The sequence below is a fragment of the Budorcas taxicolor genome, chromosome 15, assembly GCF_023091745.1.
Source record: "Budorcas taxicolor isolate Tak-1 chromosome 15, Takin1.1, whole genome shotgun sequence".
Classification (NCBI taxonomy): domain Eukaryota; kingdom Metazoa; phylum Chordata; class Mammalia; order Artiodactyla; family Bovidae; genus Budorcas; species Budorcas taxicolor.
Genome location: NC_068924.1, coordinates 78120567 through 78139185, shown reverse-complemented (window position 1 = coordinate 78139185; position 18619 = coordinate 78120567). Strand labels below are relative to the sequence as shown.

The window sequence follows — 18619 nt, the reverse complement described above, 5'->3', positions numbered from 1 at the left end:
TCAGCTATTTTATCCCACATTTTCCTGGAAATGTCTCAGCTATAAGGATGCAGTCTGGTATCATAATATGCTAATCATTGCCAATCATAAATAGATCAAGTAAGAAAGGTAAGAGGAACATCCAGGTAATAAGAGTAGGAGATATTATTGTTTTCTTACTTGACTAAGTAGATGAGCATCAGGGTTCCAAAGATTCCATAGAAAGGGCCAAATGTGATGAAATAGCAGATATAAAAGCTGCTGACCCAGGCAAAGTCCTGTGGAAAGAAGTGCTTGAAAGTTAAGCTAGTGGAAATAAAACTGGCTAAATCTTATATCCTGATACTCAAGGAAGCTGCATCTGGAAAGGACCAAGCATTTACCTTTCCCCTTTTATACCAGCCTGATCTAGCTCTAGAGAGACAATCGAGTTGCTCACCTCCCAGTGCCTTCTGCGGTACATTACTTGAATAGAATCCATGTTGAAATATACTGGCATGAGAAGGGTGGCCCCAGCTGAAAAAAAACCAATAAGATGGTGAACAAATGAGCAGATATGATTCCTGTGGAAGCTAGTGGGAGGTGATCTCCTAGCATGCTGCCCCTGGACTATTGCCCCTGAGAAGGATGCAGGGTGGAGATCCACAACCACATCCTGGATGCTGCTGGGCTTTCAGAGTCTCTGAGGGTGAACTGGGCCTTCGGTTCAAGCTCCCTTAAGGAGACTAGGGAAGCTTTGAAGATCTGAGTCATTCCTGATGAAGGCATCCTGGAAGGGCTTCTGCTGTGAGCTTTCAAGTTTTCTCAAGGTCCCTGGAATGCTACAATCCTTCACGATCCCTTGCGTTGGGCCCTATCACAATATGTTGAGGTGGCAGATACAGAGCAGGCATACTGAGTCTGGCCAGATAGTTATTTACCTGCGTCTCCCCCAGGACCAGTGAAGTTGCCTGGAGCAGGTAGGAGTCTCATGGAGACCCTTCAGATTTTGACAACTCTCTTCTTGATCAAACTTGAGTCAGATGTTCTGGAGCCCCCTTCCTGATGAGGCTTCAAACTTGACCTGTAAACTTTCAAAGTCTGCGAACTGTCAGCATAAAGGATTTTGGCCACCCTACACACTAAGAGACTCGCAAAAATGCTAGAAATAGTTTCTAAGAACAGTTCAAGGTTGTGCTCCTGGGATGACTCCAGCTCCCTTAAAATTCTTGAGAAAGTTCAAGACTGTCCAAAGAACTTACTGCTTGTTCAGTAGGCTTCTGACCTCCTTTTTTCAATCATTTGTTAGAAAACTTACAATTATAAAATTCTTACTGTGTCCCTCTGGGATGGATTGTCCCTGATCCAGAGTTTCTTTCTCAACTACTTGGGAAGTCATCTCTTTGAAGTACAATCCTTGAGGATCGGGCTCTGTCCTGCAGCCTCTGGGAGGGTAAGCAGTTTGACTTTGTTAAGCACCAGTGAGAAGACACATGTGGCTTACCACATGACCAGCTTCCCCTCCCTTTATCCTCTTTCACTAATTTCCTTTAGCATGTCCCTGTGTTTTAAAAGTCTCCCACCTTTCATTTCTGGAGAGTTGAGCTCAGCCTTTTCCTACTACAGGAATCTGCATGAAAGCTGTCTCGCCACCTTTATGAAATGTCAAGCCTCATCTCTCTCTGACAGGTTGCGTATGACTCATTTGTACCTGTCATACTACGTTGAAGACATTTGAAAGAAAATGACAAAATGAAACAGCTCCTGAGGATGATGTGGTTTGTAAGCTGGGCATTCTGCAGTGAAGCTACAGTATTCATCCATTCCTCATAAGCTAAGGCTGTATTGTTTTACTACACACAGGAGGAGAGTTCAGACAAGAGACTCCAACAGTTTTTTCTTATGTGAATATACATCTGTCTGGGCTGGAAGAGTTCCCTTTCAAACTGGGGCACCAATGTCCTCCACACCCTTTTTGGTCATGAAAGGGAATAACTGCATTAGGAGAAATCCTCAGAATTCTAGCCCTGGAAGAGGCTGCAGTGGTGGTTGAGCCTCGTGTCTCAGAAAATGGACTTACAGGCTATCCCGGTCAGGCACGAGACAGATGACCCTTGGTGGCCAATGTTTGGGCAAGCGAGATCATCTGTAACAGTTTCTGAATCTTAACACTGTTGGCATTTTAGGGTCAGATAATTCTTTATTGTTCAGGGCTGTTCTGTGTACTATAAGACATTTCTTAATATCCCTGGCTTCTGCCCCATGGGTGTCAAAACCATTTCTCCCTCTTTGTTGTGATAATCAAAAAAGTATCTATATGGTGTCAAATGTCCCACTGGGGGCCACAGTGCTCTTAGGTGAGAACCACTGATCTACAGGAAATGTTTGCAGTCTTCCCTGATTTGGGCTTCTTTTCCAAATGAGTAAGCATGTTTTGTAGAGCATATTTTGGGGTCTTAAACTTTTTTTTGTGGGCTATCATGAGTTTGACTTGGTTAAGAGCAAATATTTTTGCTTCGTGTGTGTGTGTGTGTGTATCTGTCCACTCGAATACCTTCTACAGCTGTATGTAGAACTGTCTTCCACACAGAAGCTCTACAGGTGACTTTTATTCATGAGACTCTGCTTTTCCTGGCACCTACTGTCAGTGCTTGAGCGTTCTTTTCCTGTTTTTCCTCCCTATCCATATACCACTGTCCTTTTCTCCTTGGTAAGTGTTGCCTTTAGTTTATCCAGGACGAGAGTCGCAGACACCAGACCCCTTGATTGGCATCCTGCCTCCCATCCTTCTTGGACTATCACCTTCCCTGTACAGTAGCCAGAGTGATGAGATGCCCATTAAGAATGCTTAATCACTCTTCTGTTTTCCTCTTCAGATTCCACCCCAGTAAGTCTGAAATAAAGCAGGCTGCTTTTTCGAGGCACAACAAGGCCTGGGATCGTCTCTCTGTGGAAGCATTTCAGTCACGCCTTCTGGCTCGACAGCTGTTTGCTTCAAGGAAACGGGGTGATAAGGATTGTGGCTCTCTGGTGACTCACCCAGGCAGAAGATCAGGTGCTGCTTCTCGTAGTCGATGAATTTGATTTTGTTCTTGCCATACTGAATGGCGAAAGGATAGAACGAAAGTAAGAACAATCTAGACTTCTGTTATACTCAAGGTTGTGTGTGTGTGTGTGCACGTGCACGTGTGGATATGCGTATGTGTGTGTGTCTCTGTGTGTGTCTGTGTCTGTGTGCGTGTGTGCGTCTGTGTGTGTGTGTGACTGTGTGCATGTGCATGTGTGTGTGTGTGTGCATGTGTGTGTGTGTGTGTGTAGAATCTCTATGGAAAGAGCCATCTGGTCAGAGTTCATTTACTGTCAAACTGAAGGCACTGAGGAACCAGAACTGAAGGGGAAGGAAATATTGTGGTGCCTTTTTCTTTATTTAAATGTGGGCAATTCTTGCAGGGATGGTTTATTCCATTTGAATTCAGGGATTGTGATTGTTTATTATTATTCCCATGGGAGCCATTTTAAAATTTTTGTCCTGGTGTAAATGGAATAGCGATGGAGGAGAAATATTTCTGATAAGTTTTCAAGGCCTTCTTCAACCTATGTGCTTAGAATTCTGCTTGAAGCTCAGTCTGCTTGTATCCATTCATCCATTTAACAGATATTTGTTGAATGGTTACATTATAAAACACATAGTCATAACCTCTAGTATCTACTTCATCTTTCCTCCTTTATTTCCATCAGTGGATCTCATGCTGTGGTTTACTCATTTTAAGGCATGATAACATTAATTGCACTCATCTCACATGCTAGTAAAGTAATGCTCAAAATTCTCCAAGCCAGGCTTCAGCAATACATGAACTGTGAAATTCCTGATGTTCAAGCTGGTTTTAGAAAAGGCAGAGGAACCAGAGATCAAATTGTCAACATCTGCTGGATCATTGAAAAAGCAAGAGAGTTCCAGAAAAACATCTATTTCTGCTTTATTGACTATGCCAAAGCCTTTGTGTGAATCACAATAAACTGTGGAAAATTCTGAAAGAGATGGGAACACCAGACCACCTAACCTGCCTCTTGAGAAACCTGCATGCAGGTCAGGAAGCAACAGTTAGAATTGGACATGGAACAACAGACTGGTTCCAAAAAGGAAAAGGAGTACATCAAGGCTATATATTGTCACCCTGCTTATTTAACTTATATGCAGAGTACATCATGAGAAACTCTGGGCTGGAGGAAAATAAGCTGGAATCAAGATTGCTGGGAGAAATATCCAAACCTCAGATATGCAGATGACACCACCCTTATGGCAGAAAGTGAAGAAGAACTAAAGAGCCTTTTGATGAAAGTGAAAGAGGAGAGTGAAAAAGCTGGCTTAAAGCTCAACATTCAGAAAACGAAGATCATGGCATCCAGTCCCATCACTTCATGGCAGATAGACGGGGAAACAGTGGATACAGTGGCTGACTTTATTTTTCTGGGCTCCAAAATCACTGCAGATGGTGATTGCAGCCATGAAGTTAAAAGACGCTTACTCCTTGGAAGGAAAGTTATGACCAACCTAGACAGCATATTAAAAAGCAGTGACATTGCTTTGCCAACAAAAGTCTGTCTAGTCAAGGCTATGGTTTTTCCAGTGGTCATGTATGGGTGTAAGACTTGGACTGTGAAGAAAGCTGAGCACCAAAGAATTGATGCTTTTGAACTGTGGTGTTGGAGAAGACTCTTGAGAGTCCCTTGGACTGCAAAGAGATCCAACCAGTCCATCCTAAAGGAGATCAGTCCTGGGTGTTCATTGGAAGGACTGATGTTGAAGCTAAAACTCCAATACTCTGGCCACCTGATGCAAAGTGGTGACTCACTGGAAAAGACTCTGATGCTAGGAAAGATTGGGGGCAGGAGGAGAAGGGGATGACAGAGGATGAGATGATTGGATGGCATCATCGACTCGATCGACATGGGTTTGGATGGACTCCAGGAGTTGGTAATAGATAGGGAGGCCTGGTGTACTGCAGTTCATGGCGTTGCAAAGAGTCAGACACGACTGAGCAACTGAACTGAACATATAATCTTACCACTGGGAATTTGAGTCATTTTCTAGGGGTCTTCTTAGTTAATTTAATCAGAGCCCAAATGTACAAAGGCAGCAAATATATTGACAGGGGGCAAAGAAGTAATGGTTTATCTCTATTTCCTAAGAGACATTTAATAAATGTTTAGTTGAAGGAATTAATGAATGAATGATAATGCAGATCTCCTGTATAATTTTACCTTATGTTCAGTCAGTTAAAACACTGTGAGCCATGCTTGATTTTTGCTTTTCCCATTCTTTTGATACCTTCCCTTCTACTTATTTCTTCTGTTATTTGGATATTAAACTTGACCCTTGTTTCTCTTATTATCATAAATAAAAATAAATGTCATGGTGATAAAGTAAGGATAGTTATTTGCGTTACTCCCAAGCTTCTGGACATTTAAGTGGTAGGAAACTTGAAAGAGGGAGTTGGTGGAGAATTTTGGAGAGTTGGCAAATGTAGGTGAAGGACTGATTTTTGAGTATTGCTCCAAAGGAGAAGACTAACTTTTCCAGAGTATGAACATAGGACCTGGCCCTAGAGGATTAAATTAATACTTGTTAAAGGAATGACTACTGCACAATTGCACTCATCTCACATGCTCGTAGAGTAATGCTCAAAATTCTCCAAGCCAGGCTTCAGCAATACATGAACTGTGAACTTCCTGATGTTCAAGCTGGTTTTAGAAAAGGCAGAGGAACCAGAGATCAAATTGTCAACATTTGCTGGATCATCGAAAAAGCAAGAGAGTTCCAGAAAAACATCTATTTCTGCTTTATTGACGATTCCAAACCCTTTGACTGTGTGGATCACAATAAACTGTGGAAAATTCTGAAAGAGATGGGAATACCAGACCACCTGACCTGCCTCTTCAGAAATGTGTATGCAGGTCAGGAAGCAACAGTTAGAACTGGACATGGAAAAACAAAACTGGTTCCAAATAGGAAAAGGAGTGCGTCAAGGCTGTATATTGTCACCCTGCTTATTTAACTTATATTCAGAGTACATCATGAGAAACGCTGGACTGGAAGAAACACAAGCTGGAATCAAGATTGCTGGGAGAAATATCAATAACCTCAGATATGCAGATGACACCACCCTTATGGCAGAAAGTGAAGAGGAGCTAAAAAGCCTCTTGATGAAAGTGAAAGAGGAGAGCGAAAAAGTTGGCCTAAAGCTCAACATTCAGAAAAAAAAGACCATGACATCCGGTCCCATCACTTCATGGGAAATAGATGGGGAAACAGTGGAAACAGTGTCAGACTTTATTTTTCTGGGCTCCAAAATCACTGCAGATGGTGACTGCAGCCATGAAATTAAAAGACGCTTACTCCTTGGAAGAAAAGTTATGACCTACCTAGATAGCATATTCAAAAGCAGAGACATTACTTTGCTGACTAAGGTCCGTCTAGTCAAGGCTATGTTTTTTCCAGTGGTCATGTATGGATGTGAGACTTGGACTGTGAAGAAGGCTGAGCACCGAAGAATTGATGCTTTTGAACTGTGGTGTTGGAGAAGACTCTTGAGAGTGCCTTGGACTGCAAGGAGATCCAACCAGTCCATTCTGAAGGAGTTCAGCCCTGGGATTTCCTTGGAAGGAATGATGCTAAAGCTGAAACTCCAGTACTTTGGCCACCTCATGTGAAGAGTTGACTCATTGGAAAAGACTGTGATGCTGGGAGGAATTGGGGGCAGGAGGAGAAGGGGACGACAGAGGATGAGATGGCTGGATGGCATCACTGACTCGTTGGACGTGAGTCTGAGTGAACTCCAGGAGTTGGTGATGGACAGGGAGACCTGGCGTGGTGCAATTCATGGGGTCGCAAAGAGTCGGACATGACTGAGCGACTGAAATGAACTGAACTGAACTGAATTGAACTGAAAGGAATGGATGTTTTAAGAAAGTGGTAGAAAGACTGACAGTAAAATGGGAAGAACAGAAACAATTTAGGGCTTATCAGAATTTGTTTTGTTGCAAAACAAGTGAATTTAGAGATTAAATGATTTTATGTAATGTGTTGAGCATTGTCTTTGAAATTATCGTAAACAGAAACCAATTGCTCGAGGGATATGCCTCTCGAATGATGGAGGAGTGATGATGTCTCCATCCTCTGTGAAGAGGCAGCATGTGAACTGGATACAGTTCTACAGGAGGGACTTCTGGAGGGGCCAGGCTGCCTCATGAACTCCAGTGAGACAGATCTCCATTGCTGTCAGGGACTGAGGAGAGAAGTCAAAGTGTCATAAGTTTAGTGATCAGCCAAGGAGTTCACAGGGATTCCCTGGTGGCTTCAGCCTGTAAAGAGTCTGCCTGCAATGTGGGAGACCCAGGTTCGATCCCTGGAGAAGAAAATGATAACCCACTCCTGTATTCTTGCCTGGAAAATCCCATGGGTGGAGGAGCCTGGGGGGATACAGTCCATAGGGTTGCAATGAGTCAGGCACCACTGAGAGACTTCACTTTAGGAGTTGGCCAACTTCAGAGAGCTCTGACTTGTTTGTGGAGTCATTGTGAAGAACAACTGACTGAAGAATACAGTCAAGGTTTCTTTCTTTCTTTTTCTTTAAATATAGGCAGGAGATTTTTTCTCCTAATTCGAAGAAGGCTGTCTTCCCAAACTGGGAAAACCTATTTTGAGAAAGTTTCACAATTCTGGTTACCACAAAGTCCCTGCAGCAACTGACCAAGTTATACTCCTTTGTTTTTAGAAAGCTTCTAAATTCTTCCAGAAGGAGATGGAGCCTCTTCCTAAGCACTTAATTCTCAGGATCCATCATTTATTCTCCAGGAAAGATACCTTTCTGTGGTTATCCTTATTCCTTCTATCTTGAAAGCAGACTCTAAAAATCTTGGTAATAATCTTTACATGCTGGTTTTTAAGCTGAGGTTTAAGAAAGTCAACAGCTGAGACATCCTGGAGTTTGCCTTCCTTTTTCTTTTCCTTAAGAAGTCTCAACTAGAGGTGAGGTCCTAAGTGTATTATGAGGCATTTGAGCTGAGTTTCATGTATAAATGAGCCAAAATGGACCTAAATTAAAAATACAGCTTTGTTTCTTCCAACAGCTAAAATTAGTTGACATAACTAGATATGTAGATGGTTCATGATTTAGCACTTGTTGAATGTACTGCCATGCCTTCTATGAATGATTTAGCCTGAATGACTTTTAAGATCACAGAGTTATTCATTCCACATTTTCTTCTTTTCTTACAACACCAGATTCACTTGTTTAAAATTTTTATCATGGAGTTAAAAGAAGAGATGCTCTGAAAACATGCTTGAAGGCACACTCTCCAGCCTGATCTCCTCAAGACAAAGGTGTAGTAGGCCTTTCCAAGAAACCACTTCCTGAAACATTTCTCTAGTGCTTAGAATTTGTAAACATACCTTGACAGGTTGTAAATCTCCAATAACAAAAAATGGGCCTACTTTAATATCTGGGTCTTTGGGGTAGATGTTTGTTTTTACATGGTGTTGGGAGTGCCAGTTATTCCACCATTTTGCAGTAAGCCCTGAGGAGAAGAGAACATTCATTAGCTGCAAGATTTCTCTCCTGAAATATCTTTCGTTATTAGAGTTTTCCAAAACTAAACAAAATCAACCCTGAATATTCATTGGAAGGACTGATGCTGAAGCTGAATGTCCAATCCTGACCACCTGATGTGAAGAGCCAGCTCACTGGAAAAGACCGTCATGCTGGGAAAGATGGAGGGCAGGAGGGAAAGGGGATGACAGAGGATGAGATGGTTGGATGGTATCACTGATTCAATGGACATGAGTCTGAGCAAACTTTATGAACTGGTGAAGGACAGGGAAGCCTGGTGTGCTGTGTTCATGGGGTCACAATGAGTTGGACATGACTAGCGCTTGAGTTAGAGAAGGCAATGGCAACCCACTCCAGTACTCTTGCCTGGAAAAGCCCATGGACGGAGGAGCCTGGTGGGCTGCAGTCCATGGGGTCACTAAGAGTCGGACACGACTGAGCGACTTCACTTTCACTTTTCACTTTCATGCATTGGAGAAGGAAATGGCAACCCACTCCAGTGTTCTTGCCTGGAGAATCCCAGGGATGGGGGAGCCTGGTGGGCTGCCGTCTATGGGGTCGTACAGAGTTGGACATGACTGAAGCAAATTAGCAGCAGCAGCAGCAGCACTTGAATAGTAACAATCAGAGTTTTCTGCCTACATCTCCAAAGTTTAATTAGGATATGGATTCCTGGAACATGCTGCCCCCCATTCCTGGGTCACAGAATGATTCATTGGCTAGAGGCTCTAAAAGCCTACCAGCAAATAATTATCTTATCCAGGAATATAAATTCCAGGCTAAAACAACTCCTGATAATGAAGAAGAATAAAAACCATTGAAATGAAATGTTTTTCCGTCTTTCTTTCTATTGTCCTCATTTTAAAAAGAAATATGAAATAGATAGAGCAGATAGAACACTTCTTATTTTATAAATAAAGAAACTTCAGCTCTAAAACTAATTAGTTCTGGGGGGGAAAATGGCCCCAAGCTTTCTACTTCAATGAATATTTTACAGTCATGGATCTGAAGTCATCTCCTATGGGGGCTTGCCTCTGATCATCACATGTTCAAGCTTCAATGATCTCATTAAATATAAATGAGAATAAAAGTATTTTAGTTGATGCTGGGCTCATGTCATCTCTGATTAATTTGTTTGGGATTTTCTCTCTTTCAATGAAAATCTGAATGTTTTAACAGAGAAAAGGATTTGGAAGCACATCAACTTACTTGCATCCGCTGGATGTATAAATGCATCTGTGTGGTTTGGGAAAATTATCTACCCTTTGATGTTCAATTTCATCTTCAGTAAATATAGTATAATACAATGACATTTACCTGCATGGGTTGTTTAAGGAGACATGAATTGCTGTATGTAGAATACTGGCATATTGAGATATTAAATTTCTCTTCCCTTCCCCTATTATGTTAATTATTTATAGAAGAATAAGCAATAGTCATAGTTTTTACTGAATATATGACATCTCTCAAAAACTGATTAATGTGTATTTTAGATCTGCAGTGCTCAATAGAGTAGCCCTTATCTATGTGTGGCCGCTGAGCACTTAATAAGTGACCAGTCAAATTGAGGCGGTCTGTGTAAGGATATAATACATACTAGATTCAAAGCCTCAGAATGAAAAAAGAATTTTTATATTTCTTTCATGGTAAAATGAAAATGTTTGGAATATATACAGGAGTAATAAAGTTGGAAGAGGGTGTTTGCTGTGACCAGTGTGTTCTCTTGGCAAGATTCTGTTGGCCTTTGCCCTGCTTCATTCTGTACTCCAAGGCCAAACTTGCCTATTACTCCAAGTATCTCTTGACTTCCTACTTTGGCATTCCAGTACCCTATAATGAAAAGGACATCTTTTTTTTGGTGTTGGTTCTAGAAGGTCTTGTAAGTCTTCATAGAACCATTAACCTCAGCTTCTTCGGCATTAGTGTTCGGGGCATAGACTTCGATTACTGTAATATTGAATGGTTTGCCTTGGAAATGAACAGAGATCATTCTTTAATTTTTGAGACTGCATCCAAGTACTGCATTTAGGACTCTTGTTGATTATGAGGGTTACTCCATTTCTTCTAAGGAATTTTTGCCCACAGTAGTAGATATAATGTTCATCTGAATTACATTCGCCCATTCGGGTCCATTTTAGTTCACTGATTCCTAAAATGTCGATGCTCACTCTTGCCATCTTCTGTTTGACCACTTCCAATCTGCCTTGATTCTTGGGCCTAACATTCCAGGTTCCTATGCAATATCGCTCTTTACAGCGCTGGACTTTACTTCCACCACCAGTCACATCCACAGCTCACCACTGTTTTCACGTTGGCTCCATCTCTTCATTCTTGCTGGAGTTATCTCCCCGCTCTTCTCCAGTAGCACATTGGGTACCTACCGACCTGGGACTTCATCTTTCAATGTCATATCTTTTTGCCACTTCATCCTGTTCATGGGGTTATCAAGGCAAGAATACTGAAAAGGAGTACAAAATGAAGCAGGGCAAAGGCTAGCAGAGTTAGCTCGACTTGGATTACTGTGATTCTAAATGGTTTGCCTTGGAAACGAACAGAGATCATTCTGTCATTTGGTTTCTCACCAAATCCTAGAACATCATAGAAAAGCTGATATCCAGTTGAAGTCCTGGTTTTCGAGATGAGAACACTGAGAGCCAGAGATAGAATCTGACTTGTTCAGGGTCCAGTGAGCATTATCAGAGCCAGGGCTAAAACCTACTTTCATCAATCCATGTCCTGTTATCTAGCATCTGTCCATCTATCCATCCATCATTCCATCCATCTATCCATTCCTTCATGCATTCAACAAATGCTTATTGAAGGCCTACTGTGTGTTAGGCACTCTGTTAGGCACTGCATTTCAGGGGTGCATAGGATAGTGTTCCTGTCTTTCTGGAGCATATCTGAGGGGGATAAGACCAACTGCCCCTGCTTTTTCCAGCAGTCTGCGTTTTGCAACCCTCTACTCTTAAACAGAGCAATCTATCTTTCCTTGGTTCTCTCTTTTGTTAAACCTTTATCTGTTTTGCATCTTTTCTTTTATTAATACATAGTCCTCCCAGGATTAAATAGTTTGCTGGATTCCCCTAACTTCCCAGAAGTGCATGTCCAGATCCCTTCTAAGAATATCCCTACTCATGACTTTATAGAGTATATCTCCTGAGATGTGGTTCTTTAATGGTGTACCAGGGATTGGGATAATTAGCTTCTGGCTAAGAAAAAAACAGAACTTCTTAATAAAAATAAACCCTTTCTCCTAAATATTTAAAATTCTAGTCTTAGCATATATGTTATAATGTTATGTGTGTGTATATATGTATATATATATATATATAGTCACTACATTGTTGGTATATTTACATTTACTTGTGGGGTGTGTAGTAACATTTTTTGCTGATAAGTGTATGAAGAAACCACTGCTTAGTGAAATGACTTTCAGAATCCCATCATACTCCTGGAACATTCTGTACCTTGAGATGACCGATCAGAAATATTTGCATCCAGTGGTTCCACTTGGACTTCTTAAATATGGAAAGGTGTCCCATGTCATGTTGCAGAAATGAACCCTGAGCCTAGAAGAGACAGGGTTACTGTCAGAGAAGTTGACAAGGTAAGAAGAAAGTAGTAAGTGAGCCCGCTGGTAGGTTCAGGAACCCATGAGAACAGTGGGAGATCTTGTCTGACTTCAAGCCAAGTGTGTATCTGTCACACTTGCTGAGTTCTTTCCCATCTCTGTGTCTTTGCACAGGTGGTTCTCTCAGCCTAGAATGCTCTTCTCTCCACTGTCAAAGTCTTCCAGTGTGGAATGGAAGGAGGATGCCTTTGGAGTCAGGCTGACTAGGGCTCTAAACTGTCCTTCACCACTTTAAAAGTTTTGCAACTCTTGGCAAGCTAGTCTGTAGCTCTGAACTCAGTTCTTTGTTTGAGAAGCAGGCATTATAATATACCTTGCTCATTCAGCTGTCGTGCAGCCAAAATACATGGAAAATTCCTGATAATGCTAAGCAGTCAAACAGATATTGTTTCCTTTCTTAATTCTAAAAGTTGCTTCAAAGAATAAAGCAAGTTGACTTTTCAAGAAAAAAATGAGCAGATAAAATTTGGTAATTAACACTGATGTTAATTCTCCATGAAATCATCCCCAATTCCCTCATTAGAATTAAATGCCTCTTTCTGCTCCCACAGCACATGCTTGTTTCTTTTCCTTCTGCCTTGTATCATGTCTAGACATTTCAACGACCAGCTCCTCCCCTGGAAGACCATTTCCCAAGTGCAGGGTCAGGTGTGTTTCCCTTTGTGTCCACAATACAGTGTTGTGGTCATAGAATGCCACCTTCAGAGATCTGTGATTCATTCAAAGGATTTATCAATTGCCCTGCTACATGCCAGTTGCTGATTGCTATTTCTGGCAGAATACATGATCCTATTATCATATAATAATAAATAGACTCTCTTCATAGACTGATGTGTTGATAAGTATTGGTGAAATGAGGCTTTTGGCTAGGGTCTCAGGGAATTAAAAAAATACAGATATATAATATTTTTAGTAGAATCTTTTATTATGAAACAGCATGTATAAATAGTGATACACACACACACACACACACACATATAGGTATAAATTAATGTGGGGCTTCCTTTCTTCATGGTGGCTAAGACAGTAAAGAATCTGCCTGCAATGTGGGAGACTCGGATTTGATCCCTGGGTCAGGAAGATTCCCTGGTAAAGGGAATGGCAACCTACTCCAGTATTCTTGCCTGAGGAAATCCATGGACAGAGGAGCCAGTTACAGTCCATGGGTTCAAAAAGGTTGGAAACAACTGAGAGATTAAAAAGAGAACAAAATAAGCTCACGTGTGCGCCTATAGTCTTAACAAAATCATCGAACAACCATGAGAAATGTTGGTTGGTTAATGAACGAAAGACAAAGGTGAAGGTTATGTGGCCTAGAATGGAACTGCAGTTACTGACATTGTGCGGATAACGTCGGGCAAATAGCAGCAACTGTCAAGGATATTTACCACATGCCAGTCTCTGTGCTAAGTACTCTACAGAGTAACTTGCTTAGTTCTCCTCAGAATATTTCCATAAAAAATTGTTACCCCATGTTACAGATAAGAGAACTGGGGCCCTGTGGGTTTTGATAACTTAGCTTGACAGGAAGTGCCAGGCAGCCACTGATACCAGTGTAAAGAGAGAAGAAAAATTCTGAGGCTTCCCATAGAGCCACTGCCTGGGCTTAAGATACCTACTTACCTGAGCAACCGTGAGAAGAAAAGAAATGAATATTGTGATAAGCCAGCCACTGCCAAAATGCCACACTATTACCAAAGCCAGGGCCTCCAAAATCAAGATCTGGGCGAGGTGAAGGAAGAAGAACCCCAGGTTGGCATTGAACATATTCATGGTCTCTAATGTCCTCCACAGTTCTTGGAAATCTTCTACCAACTGGGTCTGTGAGATGAATATGCAAGAAAAGAATTAGTTCCTTCAGTTGAGAGGGAGTACAGATCAACATAATTATTAATCTATTTTAATAATTTAATAATTTAATCTATGATACATTAATTTTATGAATAGACATTTATTTATTAAGTATCAGTTCAGTTCAGTTCAGTCACTCAGTCGTGTCTGGTCCTTTGTGACCCCATGAATTGCAGCACGCCAGGCCTCCTTGTCCATCACCATCTCCCAGAGTTCACTCAGACTCACGTCCATCGAGTCCGTGATGCCATCCAGTCATCTCATCCTCGGTCATCCCCTTCTCCTCCTGCCCCCAATCCCTCCCAGCATCAGAGTCTTTTCCAATGAGTCAACTCTTTGCATGAGGTGGCCAAAGTACTGGAGTTTCAGCTTTAGCATCATTCTTTCCAAAGAAATCCCAGGTCATAACTTTTCTTCCAAGGAGTAAGCTTCTTTTAATTTCATGGCTGCAGTCACCATCTGCAGTGATTTTGGAGCCCCAAAAAATAAAGACTGACACTGTTTCCACTGTTTCCCCATCTATTTCCCATGAAGTGATGGGACCGGATGCCATGATCTTCATTTTCTGAATGTTGAGCTTTAAGCCAACTTTTTCGCTCTCCTCTTTCACTTTCAAGAGGCTTTTTAGCTCCTCTTCACTTTCTGCCATAAGGGTGGTGTCCTCTGCATATCTGAGGTTATTGATATTTCTCCTGGCAATCTTGATTCCAGCTTGTGTTTCTTCCAGTCCAGCGTTTCTTATCATGTACTCTGCATATAAGTTAAATAAGCAGGATGACAATATACAGCCTTGATGCACTCCTTTTCCTATTTGAACCACTCTGTTGTTCCATGTCCAGTTCTAACTGTTGTTCCTGACCTGCATACAGATTTCTCAAGAGGCAGGTCAGGTGGTCTGGTATTCCCATCTCTTTCAGAATTTTCCAGTTTGTTGTGATCCACACAGTCAAAGGCTTTGGCATAGTCAATCAAGCAGAAATAGATGTTTTTCTGCAACTCTCTTGCTTTTTCCATGATCCAGCGGATGTTGGCAATTTGATCTCTGGTTCCTCTCCCTTTTCTAAAACCAGCTTGAACATCAGGGAATTCACGGTTCACATATTGCTGAAGCCTGGCTTGGAGAATTTTGAGCATTAGTTTACTAGCATGTGAGATGAGTGCAATTGTGTGGTAGTTTGAGCATTCTTTGGCATTGCCTTTCTTTGGGATTGGAATGAAAACTGACCTCTTCTAGTCCTGTGGCCACTGCTGAGTTTTCCAAACTTGCTGGCATATTGAGTGCAGCACTTTCACAGCATCATCTTTCAGGATTTGAAACAGCTCAACTGGAATTCCATCACCTCCACTAGCTTTGTTTGTAGTGATGCTTTCTAAGGCCCACTTGACTTCACATTCTAAGTTGTCTGGCTCGAGATTAGTGATCACATCATCATGATTATCTGGGTCATGAAGATCTTTTTTGTACAGTTCTTCCATGTATTCTTGTCACCTCTTCTTAATATCTTCTGCTTCTGTTAGGTCCAGACCATTTCTGTCCTTCATCAAGCCCATCTTTGCATGAAATGTTCCCTTGGTATCTCTAATTTTCTTGAAGAGATCTCTCGTCTTTCCCATTCTGTTGTTTTCCTCTATTTCTTTGCATTGATCACTGAAGAAGGCTTTCTTATCTCTTCTTGCTATTCTCTGGAACTCTGCATTCAGATGCTTATATCTTTCCTTTTCTCCTTTGCTTTTCACCTCTCTTCTTTTCACAGCTATTTGTAAGGCCTCCTCAGACAGACATTTTGCCTTTTGGCATTTCTTTTCCACGGGGATGGTCTTGATCCCTGTCTTCTGTACAATGTCATGAACCTCATTCCATAGTTCATCAGGCACTCTATCTATCAGGCATAATTTAAACAAGAAACCCAAATCTTAAAAAATTAACATAAAAGCAAAATGCTTAAAACAAGTTATGAAAATTTATTTTTCTGGTGAAGAGACAGATGAGCAGTGATTTGTAAACTGTCCTCAAATTGTTATGGGACTTATAATTTACTTCTCTTTTGGGGGGTGGAGGGTTCAATGAAGAGATACATATCTCTAACAATTCTCTTTTTAAAAGTGATTAATTAAAAAATTTTTTGATGCAGATCATTTCTTTTGAAATCTTTATTGATTTGTGACAATATTTATTTTATTTTATTTTATTTTTTTTGGCTGTGAAGCATATGAGATCTTGGCTCCCTGATGAGGGATCAAACCAGCACCCGCTGCATTGAAAAGAGAAGTCTTAATGACTAGGCTGCCAGGGAAAATCCCCAAAATTAATATTCTACTTTTCAAAACAAAAAATTGTATTGAAGTTTAGTTGATTAACAATGTTGTATTGGTTTCAGGTGTACAGCAAATATACATATATATACATATTGTTTATATAATATTGTATAAAGATTCTATTCCATTGTAGATCATTATGAGATATTGAATATAGATCCTTGCCAAACAGTAGGTCCTTGTCGTTTGTTTGTTTTATATGTAGAAGTGTGTATCTATTAATATTAGTTGCCTTTTTAAATTAATGTGTTATTTGCTCTCTGATTATACTTTGGGGAACTTTGCTATCTACATGGATCTGTGTTACTTTCTATGTTATCAGCTGATAACATAGATAAATGGCTGGCTTATCACAATATTCATTCCTTTTCTTCTCACAGTTGCTCAGGTAAGTAGATATCCTAAGCCCAGGCAGTGGCTTTATATGACTGGCATATCAATATGCCAGTCTTTAGCGTGTGCAAAAGACTCCTTTATGAAAGATAGTGTTCACTTAGATTAGCTCAAAGGATGACTTTCTTGTGAGATGCTCAGAAGCTCAACAGGAATAAGACGGGGTCTTCTGTGGTATTAGTGTGTGTGTCTTCCCTGGTGGCTCAGAGGGTTAAGCATCTGCCTGCAATGTGGGAGACCCAGGTTCCATCCCTGGGTCGGGAATATCCCCTGGAGGAGGAAATGGTAACTCACCCCAGTATTCTTGCCTGGAGAATCCCATGGAAAGAGGAACCTGGTGGGCTGCAGCCCATGGGGTTACAAAGAGTCAGACAGGACTGAGCAACTTCACTTTCACTTTCCATTGGTTGGAGGGGTCCTGATTCTGTGTGCATGTACTGTGCTCATGTATGTAGGTCAACTGCTAGCACCAATTTACAAAATTGCACATCATACTCAAGAGTCAGTGAAAGGCCTGGGAAGAAATCTCCTCCTTAGCTTAATGACTATAATGGATTTGAAACTCAGACTGTTGAGAAAGTCACCAGGGTATGAGAGTGAAAACTGGATTGTTCAGATGTAAAAGAGAAGAGAATTTTGAAATAATAATGAAAGAGCTACGAACGTAATCCTAGAAGCAAGAAAATTCATTTCAAAATTCACTGATTCTTTTAAATGATCCAATGCTTGGGGAAAGTCTGGATGGGCTCATCTCAAAAGGCCTCATGAACATCAGAATTCTGGTGGTCATAGATAACTTTAATAGATCACACAAGTGTGCTAGTCAACAAAAGAGTCTGAAATACACTTCTTGGGTGCAAAATCAAAAAAGAAAGATGATCTCTGTTCATTTCCAAGGGAAACCATTCAATATCAGAGTAATCCAAGTCTGTGCCCTGACCACTAATGCTGAAGAAGCTGAAGTTGGATGGTTCTCTGAAGACCTACAAGGCCTTCTAGAACTATTACCAAAAAAGATGTCCTTTTCATCATCAGTTCAGTTCAGTCACTCAGATTCTTTGAGACCCAATGGACTGCTGCACGCTGCTTCCCTATCCATTACCAACTCCTGGAGCTTACTCAAACTCATGTTCATTTAGTCAATGATGCCATCCAACCATCTCATTCTCTGTTGTCCCCTTCTCCTCCTGCTTTCAATTTATCCCAGCATCAGGAACTTTTCAAATGAGTCAGTTCTTTGCATCAGGTGGCCAAAGTATTGTACTTTCAGCATCGGTCCTTCCAGTGAACACCCAGGACTGAGCTCCTTTAGGATTGACTGGCTGGATCTCCTTGCAGTCCAAGGGACTCTCAAGAATCTTCTCCAATACCACAGCTCAAAAGCATCAATTTTTCAGCGCTTTAGCTTTCTTTCATCATAGGGGATTGGAATGCAAAAGTAGGAAGTTAAGACAAAGCTGGAGTAGTAGGCAAGCTTTGCCTTGGAGTACAAAAGGAAGCTGGGCAGAGGCTAACAGAGTTTTGCAAAGAGAACACACTGGTCATAACAAACACCCTCTTTGAACAACATAATAGATGACTCTACACATGGACATCACCAGATGGTCAATACCAAAATCAGATTGATTATATTCTTTGCAGCCAAAGATGGAGAAGCTCTATACAGGCAGCAAAAACAAGACCAGGAGCTGATTGTGGTTCAGATCACGAATTCCTTATTGCAAAATTCAGACTTAAATTGAAGAAAGTAGGTAAAACCACTAGGCCATTCAGGTATTACCTGAAGTAAATCCCTTGAAGTTATACAGTGGAAGTGAGAACTAGATTCAAGGGATAAGATCTGAGAGACAGAGTGCCT

General features: G+C 41.1%; 1 protein-coding gene across 1 annotated transcript in view; it reads right to left on the bottom strand.

Annotated features, from left to right (window-relative positions):
- LOC128059983 (fatty acid desaturase 2-like protein FADS2B) overlaps positions 1-18619 on the bottom strand; it is a 40944-nt gene that overhangs the window by 6751 nt on the left and 15574 nt on the right. The window contains exons 4-7 of the mRNA XM_052652206.1: positions 13825-14022; positions 12038-12139; positions 2998-3058; positions 363-495 (exon numbers count right to left, since the gene is read on the bottom strand). Coding sequence (XP_052508166.1) covers positions 363-495; positions 2998-3058; positions 12038-12139; positions 13825-14022 — 494 coding nt within the window. The remainder of the gene's footprint in view (positions 1-362; positions 496-2997; positions 3059-12037; positions 12140-13824; positions 14023-18619) is intronic.